At 42.4% G+C, this 14,356-nt stretch overlaps 1 protein-coding gene across 1 annotated transcript in view; it reads right to left on the bottom strand.

Annotated features, from left to right (window-relative positions):
- Mov10l1 (Mov10 like RISC complex RNA helicase 1) overlaps positions 1 to 14,356 on the bottom strand; it is a 104,934-nt gene that overhangs the window by 72,251 nt on the left and 18,327 nt on the right. Inside the window, exons 6-9 of the mRNA XM_045153050.1 lie at positions 8,985 to 9,128; positions 7,372 to 7,604; positions 6,825 to 6,942; positions 5,245 to 5,439 (exon numbers count right to left, since the gene is read on the bottom strand). Coding sequence (XP_045008985.1) covers positions 5,245 to 5,439; positions 6,825 to 6,942; positions 7,372 to 7,604; positions 8,985 to 9,128 — 690 coding nt within the window. The remainder of the gene's footprint in view (positions 1 to 5,244; positions 5,440 to 6,824; positions 6,943 to 7,371; positions 7,605 to 8,984; positions 9,129 to 14,356) is intronic.

Genomic DNA, 14,356 nt, shown 5'->3' with positions numbered 1-14,356 from the left:
AACCCATATTAGACATTTCTACTCACATATACTGTTCTGTTTCAGAAGGTCTGAGTTCACTAACTCAAAGACCTGACATGGGAACTGGACTAGGATGCAATATGTAAGCTACCATTGCAAGTTTAGGATCCTGTCTTCCCACAAGCTCTGGCCGGGGGCGGGGGGTGTCTCATTTCTACAGCAAGAAGGCAGAGCTGTACCAGCTGCAGGGGGAGGGGAGGTGAGGCTAGAAGTCTGCTGGAACCAGAGAGTTTGGAGACTGTTGTGTTTAACTTTTTTTTTGGTTTTTCGAGGTAGGGTCTCACTCTGGCCCAGACGGACTTGGAATTCACTATGGAGTCTCAGGGTGGCCTTGAACTCATGGCGATCCTCCTACCTCTGCCTCCCGAGTGCTGGGATTAAAGGTATGCGCTACCACGCCTGGAGTGTTTAACTTTCTAATGAGCTAAAATCTCACTACTATAGTTTTACTAAAGACATGAGTATTAGAAATGACACTCAGACATCACAGATAAGAATCCTCTTAACGCAGAATGCCTAGAGTAGCACAGGCCTCAGCTACTTTTTGTTATTTCTCAGCCGTGTTTTCTTTGGGGAAATTTGGGTTTTTCCTTAGTTCTCTACCTTGTCCTAGAACTATATGCATTCAGATTCACATAAGCTGCCCCCAGCCAGACAAAGAACAGGGGAACAGAAATGATAGAAGAAAAAAAAAAAACCACGGAGACAAGAATGAGTGTTAAGTACAAAATTAGAGTGAGATACATCCACCTAAATAACTAAGGCCAGCCATTTCCTCCCCAATTCCCACTTCTTGCTGTTTGTGCTGAATAAATAAGAAAAGGAAAGGTACTCCATGAACAGTTACATCATGTATGGATTCCTTTACCTCATGATTCAGCAGGCAGTCTGATAGTGCAATTCTGGGTGAAAATTCTGCAGTCAACCCCAGTGCTACCCAACAGCACTGAGGCTTCTGCTGCTCATCCCAGACTAGGGGCATCTTCTCTGTGGTTGTTGGGTGCACATGTGAAGTACTTTTGGAAAGTGGGGACACTCAAGAAGTACTAGTGAAGAACTAATTGCTAGAAAGAGTAAGATAAAGCCAGACGTGGTGGCACACACCTTTAATCCCAGCACTTGGGAAGCAGAGGTAGGAGAATCATCATGAGTTCAAGGCCACCCTGAGACTACATAGTGAATTCCAGGTCAGCCTGGATTAGAGTGGGACCCTACCTCAACTTCAACCCCTCCCCCCAAAAAAGAATAAGAGACTAAGACACAGAGAGACTAAGACAATCACAGTACACTGAAGTGTCTGGACACTCTGACCACATGGTAAAACTCACAAAACATAGCATATGCAAACTGTGGCACATGACTATTTACAGTGTTGGATGGTGGGGACTCAACAGAGAAGATATAGCTCACATACACCACTGGAAAATGGGAGGACTCAGAAATAAAGCCATGCAGCTATAGCCATTTGATTTTGACAATAGTGTCAAAAATATACACTGAAGAGTATGACAGTTTCAACAAAAGGCGTTGGTAAAAGTGGATATCCAAATGTAGAAAAATGAGGTAGATTCCTATATCAAATTGTTTCAAAATCAATTCAAACTGGATCACAAACCTTTAAACTTTGAAACTCCTAGGGGAAAACACCTTCAGATATAGGAATAGGCAAGGATTTTCTGAAAAGGATTTTAATAGCTCAGTAAATCAAAGCCAAGACTTGGCAAATGGTGATGTATGGAATTAGCCTCTATACAGCAAAGGAAACAACAGAGTAATGAGGCAGCCTATAGAATCTTCATCAACTAATAAGGAATTACTATTCAGAATCTATAAAGAACTCAAAAACTTAAACACCAAAAAGAGAAATTATCCAATCAATAAATGGGAAAACTGAACAGATAGCTTTTGAAAGGAGTTAATTAAAACTTCACTGAGATTTCATCATAATCCAGTCAGAATGACTACCCTAATGAAACAGATTCTGGTGAAGATGCTGGGAAAAGGAACTCTTATCCACTGCTATGGGAATATAGACTGGCGAGTCACTCTGGTAATCAATATGGAGATTCCTCAAGAAACTAAGAAAGGGAAGGGGTCTAGAGGGATGGCTCAGCTGCTAAAGGTACTTGCTTGCACAGCCTCACAGCCCTGGGTTCAAATCTCCAGTACCCACATAAAGCCATATGCACAAAGTGGCACACACATCTAGAATGCAGTAGCAGGAGGCCCCAGTTTGCCTACATATTCTCTTTCTCGTTCTCTCACTCATTCTCTGAAATAAATATTTATAAAAATATAGGTGCTATATATGTAGCCAAATAATTTTTTTGAAAACACTTTTAAAAAAGGGAGGGCTGGAGAGATGGCTTAGCGGTTAAGGTGCTTGCCTGTGAAGCCTAAGAACTCATGTTCCAATCTCCAGGTCCCACATAAGCACAGTCATGCAAGCATGCAATGTTGCACATGCACATAGGGGGTGCATGCATCTGGAGTTCGTTTGCAGCAGCTGAAGGCTTTGGTATACCCATTCTCTCTCTCTCTTTCTCTCTCTCTCTCAAATAAAAAAAAGAGCCCTAAAAACCATAGGACTTAGGAGATTGATCACTCAGCAGAATACTTGCCATGCAAGCATGAGGAACTGAATTTAGTCTCCAGAATTCAAATAAAAAGTTGGGTGTGATAACACAAATCAGTGGGAGACAGAGAAGGTGAATTTCTAGGGCTCACTGGCCAGTCAGTTTAGCCTATGAGGTGAGTTTTAGACCAATGAGCTCCTGTCTTAACAAAAAGTAGACAGTACTCCAAAGGAATTCACCACAGGTTGTTCTGTGGCTTCCATACATACACATGTCTGTGAACCATCACACACCCAGAACTACCGTATGATCCACTCAAGTCAGCATACACAGAGACGCTTGCACATCTCTGTTGATGCTTCTATTCACAAGTCAAGATATGTACCCACTCTAGATGCCCAGCAACAAATGAGTAGATGAAGAAAATATGGCACATACACACAATGAAGTTTCATTCAGCTGCAAAGAGGAATGAAATTATGTCATTTACAGGAAAACAGATGGAACTGGAGGAAATAATTTTAACCAAAAAAAAAAAAAAAAAAAAAAGACTCGCCGGGCGTGGTGGCACACGTCTTTATTTCCAGCACTTGGGAGGTAGAGGTAGGTTGGATTGTCGTGAGTTTGAGGCCAGCCTGAGACTCCTTAGTGAATTCCAGGTCAGCCTGGGCTAGAGTGAGACCCTAGCTCGAAAAACAAAAACAAAAACAAACAAAAAGACTAAGAAAAACAAGTATCAAGTTTTCTCTCACATGTAGTATGTGTGTGCATATATATAAATATATATACACACATATATATATGTACATATACAAACATACGTACACACACATATATGATATTAAAGTAGAAAAGGGCCTATGTGTGTGAAGGAAATGGGTCTAAAGAGAAGGAATAATAAAAAATATTGCATGTTCCTTCTTTTATGTGGGACCTAGATTTATCTCTCTGTGTGTATTATATGATTATATATGATACATATATATTTATACACATATACATACACATACATGATAAGAAAGCAGAAGGGGACTGAGATGAGGGGGAACAAAGGGAGTGATGGGCAACTGAATATGAGCAAAATATAATGATATACATGTCTGCTTCTATCCATTATTTTGTACATTCACTAAAACCTTGTTCTACAGGCATAACTGTCCCCAATACTCCCGGAGAAGAAACTAGCACAGGATAAAAAAACACCTGTGCTTATTAGTTTATGCAGTTCATTCTGCTAATCCAACTCTTAACTGGACAGGGTACCACTAGGTGAGAACTGCAAGTTTTTATATGCTCTTATAATCAACACTGAAACATCATTCTGCCTGTTAGGTTTCTAGGCTTCATACCTAGAGCATACCCTTGGAGGTGAGCAGGAACCATCATTACTCACTGGCTGCTCTGTGCCAGGAAACTTTGTATGTCATATGTTCTATACCATTTACTTACCAAAAAACAGGAGGGAGCCAGGTGTGGTGGCACATGCCTTTTATCCCAGAACTAAGAAGGCAGAGGTAGGTGGATCGCTTTGAGTTCGAGACAACCCTGAGACTACATAGGGAATTCCAGGTCAGCCTGGAGTAGAGTGAGATCCTACCTTGGGGGGGGGGGAAGCAAGAGGTAGGGACTACCATTTACAAAAAAGGTTAAGGCACAAAGAGGCCACCCAAGTTCTTGGTTGTAGTGATGATTCAAACAATGGTTTCAAGAAGCAGTGGTATCCACAGCTGCCTTTCAAACAATGCTCAATGACAAAGTTCAGCCATCTCCACTTACTTGCCAGTACCTTCTCCCTTCAGTCTACAAATTGGTAGAAGACCATCATCCCTTGTCTAAAAAGTATTACTGGAGCTAGGTGTGGTGATGCATGCCTTTAATCCCAGCACTTGGGAGGCAAAAGTAGGAGGATCACTGTGAGCTGAAGGCCAGCCTGGGACTATAGAGAGAGTTCTAGGTCAGTCTTGCCTAGAGTGAGATCCTACTTTAAGAAAACAAAATAATAATTACAAAAAATTTAAAAAGAATAAATGAATCCAAGATACAACCCAGTTAGAATCTAGGTGGCTATAAGCTTTTAATCTTCAAATCACACATTTCTTTCTGAAATGGCACCACATCTTCAAATAGGCTTTCAGTGACAAAGCAATCCCGGGGCCCACAATGCTAGGAACTACTACAAAGGCCACAGCATCTAGCATGGCACAGATCTGACAATGATGGTACAGTACAGACACCAGAGCCTGTTCTGTCCAGGAGAAGAAAACAGGAGCCAAGAGTCACTATCCTGGTCTCAGAATGGCCCAAAGACCTGGCAGGGAGGACTGGAGCCTGGAAGTGCATGGGGCTTTGGTTGTGTAGACACTTGCTAAGTAAAATTTTCACTCAGCAGACACAGAACCTGAATTTCAGAGTTCTGTGGAAAGGCATCCTGCCCGCAAACACAGTAAAGAAAGAGGCTGAGATGCCACCCTTAACTGTTAACTTTGTCTGCTCCTCCAAAACAAGTAACACTGTCAGACAGGCCTCTAACACTCCCCAAACCACATACTCCTCTTTCCAGACAGGTCTCTAACATCGCAAAAGCCATGCACTCATCTCTCCAGACAGGTCTCTGACACTCCAAAGCCTCACACCCATCTCATTGTACCTTTTCTGTGTAGTCACGACAACTGTAGTTTTTGCAGTCACTAAGGTCTGGGCAATCTTTGGTTTTTTCCAAGAGAATGGTTCACGCACAGCTACCAGTGCCTCCTCACTGCTCACAACAGTTACTTCAAGGTATCGCCCAATGAGAAAGTTAGAAAAACAAAGCAGAAGGAGTTCCTTGCAGCGGCCAGGGTTTCTTTAAGAAATAAGATAAAATTTAGTCTTAGTCATACTCATGACAGATACAGTTACTTTAATTCCTTCTGTTCATTTAAGGAAAATTACGAAGCTGGTGACTACAGCCATGTTAGCGTTTTGGTAAAAAATTTTTTTCAAGGTAGGGCCTCACTCTAGCCAGGCTGATGTGGAACTTACTTTGTACTTCCAGGCTGGCCTTGAACTCACTGCCATCATGCTACCTCTGCCTCCAGAGTATTGGGATAAAAGGTGTGTGCCACCATGCCTGGCTGATAATTTTTAATATAAAGAAAGCCTACTTAATATGTAGTACTTCCCAAGGTAAAATCAAGTGTTTAAAATAGTCCTTTCTGTAATTCTCATTATAGGAAAAAATGTTTAGTATTCCTAAGTTTAAATCAGAACTGTATCATATGAGCAAAATAAGTACTACTTGCACTTGACTGCATACTAACCTCTTCAAGTGACTAAAGCTTTCACACCTACATTCTTATTATCTTGGGGTTAAAATTCTATTGAAGAAGCCTGCACCTTACACACTTGACTAAAGGGCTGCTATTTGCTTAATGATCATGTATAATCTGATAGGCTTGAAGCAAGACAGTGATTTAACTTTATTTACATCTTCAAAGAGATCTAGAATTAGCAAATTGGAATGACTAGACAGGTAAGGAGACCTGGGGCCCAAATGTCCAGTTTATTGACTACATGCTTTTGAGCAGCCAGAAAGGTGAAAAGGACACAAGGAAGAACAGAAAAAGGAGAGACCAGTGATAGGCTTGGAAAGCCAGCTCATTGCAACCAACTAGGGAAGAGTGGAGAGTGGAGACTTGGCATTCCAACTGTCAAAGTGGCTTTGTGCCTGTCCTTCCCTCCTTTAGTCCTCAACTCACTACAGTGTCTCAGTCAGATGCTCAGGGGGAAAAAGGGAGGACTGTAGATGGACATTTTGGGTACACTAGGACATAGTACAGAGGAACCCAAGAGCTCAAAAGCAGTGGTGGGATTGATACCCAAATGAGTCATAAATATTCCATTTTCTTTGTAAAGATGGAGTCAGATTGCCTGCTAAGGATGAGGATTGATCTTGTCCCAGATGGCCATTTTCTACATCCGTGCTTTTCCTTGGTTTGATTGTATCATAGCCATGCATTTTTTTTTTAAGGTTCAGAGAAATTTTATTACATTATAGATACAACTTAAAGTGCTCAAGAGAAGGAAGGAGGAGAGAACAGAGAGCTCCTGCCCATGAGAAGGAAGGAACAGGAGAAAAGTCCCACCATTTATGCTTTTAAAGCAAACAACCTGCAACTATTATAGATGATACATAGAAAGAATAAGTCCCAGTGCCCGAAGGAGCTCTTTCTAGGCCCCTGCACGTACTTGGCATCACAGGCAACTACAATAAAGGTTTTTTCTCCAGGCAGGATGAGTCCCTCAGGCTCAGGTTCCTGCTTCTTTGATGGAGAGTTTCTTCTTTCTCCCTTACAGGCAGAGTCATCTGGGGAATAACATTTAATTATAAAATTATACCAAAAGGTAATTTATCCCTAATGATGCTAGAAATGAATACTCATAGACACATGACAATCAGACATACACAAAACAAACTTTGGGACATAGCTGACAAAACAAGGAAACAGTCAAGAGAGTGGGGAACTAGGAAATATACCCACAGATCTAACAAGGACTAGGAAGACGTTTCTGGTCCCTAGCAATCTCTTCTGTCTAGTAGTAGCCATCTCCTAAAGGATGCGTTGGTCTTTGGTTAAGCTGTTTCTGCCCCTCTCCCCAGCCCAAACCCTTAGGGACAGGAAAATCCAAACCCAGAATTGCTCAGGTATAAACTTCTGCCAAAGCACAGGGAAGATACCCACTGGCATTTGGTCACCAGGCCACCTCAACTCCTGGACCTTACTGAGCCATCTACCTGGAAAGACTTCTTTGTCCACCACACTGCTCAGCATCTCATCAGTTTTGTTCTTTCTGTAGCTATTTAGTGCATTAACACTTTCATCTGAAAAATCCCTCTCATGAACAGAAACAAGAGAGGCCTCTGGCCAGGCCTGGCCTTTGCCCTGTGCTTCAAATCTGAATTGCTGAGCTTTATCCCAGCCAGCCAGTCTGCAGCTGATGAGTACTTGAGAAGTTTCTCCTTTGTTCCTGGAAAAAGAAAGAAGACCATGAATAAACCACACAGTTCTTCCATGCACCTGAACCACAGACATTAAGGGTGATTACAAACACTTTTATAAATTTCAATTAAAATGACATTTTAGGGCTGGGGAGGTAGCTCAGTATTTAAAAGACCTTGCCTGCAAAGCCTGACAGCCCAGGTTTGATTCCCCAGGACCCATATAAAGCCAGATGCACACAGTGCATCTGGAGTTCATTTGCAGTAGTAAGAGGCCCTGATGCTCCTGTCTCATTTTCTCTCTCTCAAATAAATATAGTATTTTAAAGAGGAAGGGAGAGAGGGAGGGAAGGAGAGAGGGAGGGAAGGAGAGAGGGAATGGGCATGCCAGGGCTTCAGCCACTGCAAACAAACTCCAGATGCATGTATCCCGTTGTACATCTGGCTTACATGGGTCCTGAAGAGTCAAACCAGAATCCTTTGACTTTGCAGGCAAACGCCTTGAACTGCTAAGCCATCTCTCCAGCCTCAATTATAAACAAATATATGTGTGTGTGTGTGTGTGTGTGTGTGTGTGTGTGTATGTGTGTGTGTGTATATATATTCATATACATATATATACATATATATATATGAATGAATGAACATTATAGGGCTGGAGAGATGGCTTAGTAGTTAAGGTGCTTGACTGAGAAGTCTAAAGACCCAAATTTGATTCCCTAGAACCCATGTAAGCCAGATGCACATGGTGGCACATGTGTCTGGAGGTCATTTGCAGTGGGTGGAGGTCCTGGTGTACCCATTCTCATTCTCTCTCTCATAAATAAGTAAATAAATAAAGTCTTCTTTAGTGTTGAGCCCTTGGCAACCTTTAATTTAAAAAAAAGACCACTATAAGTTGAAATTGGGCGGGGGGGAGGGAGATAATCTTGCTATGTAGACCAGGCTACCCTTGAATGTTTAGAAATCCTCCTGCCTCTGCTTTGTAAGTGCTGGCATTATAGGTATAAGCTACCACACTTAGCTTTTTGAAGATTTTCAGAGGAAAAAAAATGGACAAAGTACAGTTGGCTGTGCAGAAATTCTTAACAGTTTTAAAGTAGTCTGTGGTCTGGGGAGATAGCTCAGTTGGTAAAGCGCTTGCTTTGTAAACATGAGGATCTGAGCTCAATCCCCAGAATCCATGTAAAATAAGCGAGGTGTGGAGGTACACCCTTGTAAATCCCAGTGCTGCAGAGGCACAGATGGGCAGATCTTGGCCAGCCAGTCTAGCTAGTAGAGAGATCATGAGTTTTAAAAAAGAGAATGACATATGAGGATGGCATCCAAGGTTGTCCTATGATCTCCACATGCATGCATACACACAAAACTTGTTTCACTTTTATCTAAAACTTCAAATGCATACTTACTCTATCCAGATCATCATAGTTCTACTTTCCCCTTCCTTAAGTGTTCCAAAATTTGTCAACTTTGTAACTTCAACATCACCTTTGTTTTTCAGTAAGAGGGTTCCACAGAGCTCCTCGGAGGTCTCGCCAATGGTGGCAGTATCTCTGAAGAAAGTACCATACAGTAGTGTCAGGGTACAAGAGGACTTCATGCAATGCTGATGGCCCCTTTCTCACCTACCTATTTCCCTTGAGAGACTGTTGGATGAACCCCCCCCCCCCACTGAGATGCCCACTTACAAAAGCAGGAATTTCACAAGACCCACAGCTTTTTCAGGATGACAAGTCATACCATAGAAGACAATCACAAACCCTCCACTCAGTGGAAAGGAATACCATGGGTGGTATCTAACCTACTCAAACCAAGTCTTACTCCTTCTTGCTCTTCATCATCACCCAGACTACAAGGGAAGGAAGAAGGGAAGAATGGAAGGACATGTGTACCCATGCATGCATATAAAGGGTCTTGCATTCAGGGATCCACTAAACTTGTATTTGGAGTTTGCTTTTACTTTGCTGTGTAGTTACAGGCTTCATAACACTTCACAATGAACTGCCTACTTAACAGTGATCCTGTAAGACTAACATGGAGCTGAAAAACACACTAAGTATTTCACTGTACTTTATTTTCTATTTATTTACAAGCAGAGACAGAGAGAGAGAAAGGGAGGGAGGGAGGGAAGGAGGGAGGGAGGGAGGGAGGGAGGGAGGGAGGGGGAGAGAGAGGGGGAGTACGAATATGGGCATGCCAGGGCCTCTAGCTGCTGCAAACAAACTCTAGATGCGTGTATCACTTTGTGCATCTGACTTTATGTGGGTACCAGGGAATCAAACTCAGGTCATTAGGTTTTGCAGGCATCTTAACCACTGAGCAATCTTTCCAGCCCCTTCACTGTACTTTCTCTATGTTACTTAGATCTAAAATGACTTAGATATACAAATACCACTATGTTATGCAACTGCCAGCAGTATTTGGCAGAGTTATGCTCCACACAGGCTCATAGCCTGGAACCAACAAGCTTGTGGCAGTGCACTTATAAAAGTGCACGTTGACATAATTAGAAAGCCCCCTGACAGATGACACCACATTCTCAGTATGTATGTCCATCATTAAGCAACACCTCACTGTATGTAACAAATAATTTGATGGGAATTTTTGTTCTTTAGAAAAAGTTCTATTTTTTTTTTTCCCAAATGGAGTCATCTGGAGCTGGGAGACAGCTTAAGTACTGGCCTTATAAGCCTAAGAACCTGTGTGTTTCTAAATAATCTATTCATTTATTCATTTGAGAACAGAGAAAGAGGCAGATAGGTAAGAGTGGGAATGCCAGGACCTCCAGTCACTGCAAACCAACTCCAGAAGCATGTACCACCATGTGCATCTGGCTTACATGGGTGCTGGGAAATTGAACATGGGTCCTTAGGCTTCTCAGGCAAGCGCCTTACCACTAAGCCATCTCTCCAGCCCTGGAAACTGTGGTTAATCCCTGGACTCCATATAAAAGTAGTTGCATGTAGTAGAATGCACTTGCCAACCCAGAGCTGAGGATGTGAATACAGATGGATCTCTGGAGCTTGCTGACCAGCTAGTGTAGTCTAAATGGTGAGTTTCAGGCCAGTGAAAGATCCAACTGTCCTCTGGCATCCACCAACACCCTCACACATACAAACAGACCTACATGAACTCACATATTACAAAAAAAAAAAAAATGGAGTCATGTGTATCCATTTCTTCACATGCCTTTTACAGCAGGTCATGTGACTTGTTTACATCTCTGGTCTGCAGACCCATTAATAAAACTGAGCCAGGCTGGAGAGAATGCTTAGTGGTTAAGGTGCTTGCATGAAAAGCTTAAGGACCAAGGTTCAATTCCTCAGTATCCATGTAGGTCAGATGCACGAAGTGGCGCATGTGTCTGGAGTTCATTTGCAGTGGCTAGAGGTCCTGGTGTGCCCATTCTCTCTCAATTTGCCTTTCTTTCTCTGTCTCACAAATAAATATAAAAAATGTTTAAAAAGAGAAAACAGAGCCTTCAGGACTGGAGATATAGTGGAGTACTTGCCTAGTATATTGGAAGAAGGTAGGGAGAAATGGAGGTAAGAAAGGAAAGAATAGGGCCTCCAGTATGAACCTTTGTTTCTGGCCCTGCCCACAAACTTAGTGATCCATTTCTAGGATAGCCTGCCCCTTTCTTCCTCTCCATCCCTCCTGTGTAGACTGTCCACATTTGCTAATGGGTGAGAACAGAGTGTGAAAAAAGCAAGATATTAGGTTTCTAGATGAATACATCCACAGAACAGGCTTTGTTTATGAGATACTGGGATGGAAGTTGAGCAAAACCTGGCTTTGCATGCTTTTTGAACTACCAACAGATTACAGACACTGAAAGTTACCAGAAGTCTACGGTGCAAGACAGTGACCTCAGGTTGCAAGAAAGTCTAGTGTTTGCATATGCAGGCTATGAGCCAAGTAGGGAAATGGGTAAATAGTGTGCCCTGGCTACCCAGCCCCTACAGCTTCCACTATATGATCAGGAAGACAGAATGTATATTTGCAGAACAAAAACGAGTCTTCAAGAATTCATGGTCTAGGGACTGGAAGTAGGAGAGAGATCAGTTGATAAGGTGCTTGCCTTGTAAGCATGAGGACCTAAATTCAATCCACAGTAACCATGTAAAATGCTGGGTGTAGTGGCACACATCTGTAATCCCACAATGAGGAGGTAGAGACAGGAGGATCCCAGGGGCCATTGGATAGCTTGTTAAGCTTAACTGTTGAGTTCCAGGACAATTAGAGCCTGTCTCAAAGGAGGTAGATGGCATTTCTAAGGATGACACCTGAGGTTGTCCTCTGGCCTCCACACACACGAACACACACATCTACCTGTATACACAAGGGCTCAAACATACATGCACATGCAAAAAAAAAAAACCCTCCAAATGCACACATATATATGTATAGAATTCATGGTTTAAGCCAGGTATGTTGGTGTAACAATGTAACTCTAGGATTACAAGTTCTAGGCCAGTCTTGGCTACATAAGGTATTGTCACAAAACAAAACACAACACAACAAAACAAGACAGTTCATGACTTGAGAAAAAGAACAGAGGTAGACTATGTGGAGTGAGTCCGGTATGCCTTCATGTGGCTATGACATCCATGGACTTTCAGTCAGATCTACTGGCCACTCTATAAATCCTTTGCTTCCCAGTTCCATGGAGGGGGATTGTCACAGAGTATGGAGGGACTGAATCACATATGCATAGAGATCTGGGATCCATCAAGGCCCAGGGATGAGGTCCTAGTCAGGGAGCCAGGCTGCTTTATTTCTGGACACTGTTGAGAGAATATGCTGAGAGAAGTGAAGGCCACATCTTGCTCCCTTCTTCCACAAGGTAAACAATGTCACATGAGAAAGGGAACTGTGTTCCCCAAGATCAAATACAAATGTCTACAAGCAAGAGGAGGATACTGTACCTTTTTTTTTTAAATTTTATTTATTTATTTATTTGAGAGCAACAGACACAGAGAGAAAGACAGACAGAGGGAGAGAGAGAGAACGGACGCGCCAGGGCTTCCAGCCTTGCAAACGAACTCCAGACGCGTGTGCCCCCTTGTGCATCTGGCTAACGTGGGACCTGGGGAACCGAGCCTCGAACCGGGGTCCTTAGGCTTCACAGGCAAGCGCTTAACCGCTAAGCCATCTCTCCAGCCCGATACTGTACCTTTTATAGTCCAGTAACACCAGGTCTACTCTCTTGCAATCTTTTGTGTATTTACTACCCTTTGGGTTGTATAAAACTCACTTATCCCATCTAGATACTGTGCCAGGTGTCAGATGTGGGGCAGGAAAGCAGACAAAATGCTTTCACATGAAAAACTAGTAATCTAGGGCTGGAGAGATGGCTCAGCAGTTAAGGCACTTGTTGGCATGATCAAACAACCTGAGTTTGATTCCCCAGTACATACGTAAAGCCAGATGCACAAAGAGACCCATACATCTGGAGTTCATTTGCAATGGTCAGAGGCCCTGGCATACCTATTCTTTCTCCCTCTCTCAGCTTGTGTATGTGTGTGTCTCTCTGCTTATAAATAAATTAATTTTTATGTTTTATTTACTTATTTGAGAGAGAGAGAGAGAGCATGCACATGCGTGCACGCCAGGGCCTCTAGCCACTGCAAACGAACTCCAGACACATGTGCCTCCTTGTGCATCTGGCTTACATGGGTCCTGGGGAATCAAACCAAGGTCCTTTGGCTTTGCAGGCAAACACCTTAAGTGCTAAGCCACCTTCTTCAGCCCCTAAATTACTTAAAAAAAAAAAAAAAAACTAATAATCTACAGAGGAGACTGAACAGTGAGTAGAATAATGAAGAATATATATAAGGACCCTGGAGAAGGTAAATGCTAAGGGCAACAGCAGGCAGGGAAAGACAGCAAGTAGAGCTGTGGTTGCCACATATGGAGCTCAAAGGGGGCAATATACAGGCATAGGACAACTATTCAATTTAAGTACCTACTGATCCAATACGGCTTTGAAAATGCCAAAGCATGAAACAAAAAATGATAAAAATCCAACTAAAAATTGGGCTGGATATATAGCGCAGATGGTAGAATGTATTTATTTAGCATGCTCAAAGCCCTGGGCTCAATTTCTAGTACCATGTAAAAACTGGGCATGGTGCTGCATACCAGTAATCCCAGTACTTGGGAGATAGAGGGAGGAGGATCAGAAATTCAAGGTCATCCTCTATTACACAGTGAGATCAAGGCCATCCTAGAGATACATGGAATTAAAGTAAAATTATAAAACAAAATGGCAATCACTGCTGTGGTTTGAATATGGTATGTCCCCTCTGAAACTCAAGTTGAAATTTAATCCCCATTATGAATATTAAAAAGGTAAGACCCCAGCCCCTCCCCAAACTCACCAAAAATCAATAAAGAGGTAGGACCAGGCAGTATCTCTGAGACTTCATGGTCTCATGGGGGTAAATCTATTTATACAATTATGGATTAATGAATTATCTCTAATGGATCAGCAGTATAAGCCAGTTTGGCAGGGTTCTTGTTTGTTTTGGTTTTGGGAAGTAGGGTCTCGCTCTAGCCAAGGCTGACCTGGAATTTAAAAATATATTTTATTTATTTATTTATTTGAGAGAATTTAATTAATTTATTTACTTAAGAGAAACAGACGGGGGGGGGGGCAAACAGACAGACAGAGTGAGTTCGGGCACACCAGGGCCTCCAGACACTTCAAATGAACTCCAGACACATGTGCCCCCTTGTGCATCTGGCTTATGTAGGTCCTAAAGAGTCAAACCAGGAT

Source organism: Jaculus jaculus, chromosome 6, assembly GCF_020740685.1.
Source record: "Jaculus jaculus isolate mJacJac1 chromosome 6, mJacJac1.mat.Y.cur, whole genome shotgun sequence".
NCBI lineage: Eukaryota > Metazoa > Chordata > Mammalia > Rodentia > Dipodidae > Jaculus > Jaculus jaculus.
The sequence above is the reverse complement of the archived record's forward strand: the minus strand, read 5'-3'. Positions and strand labels throughout refer to the sequence as shown.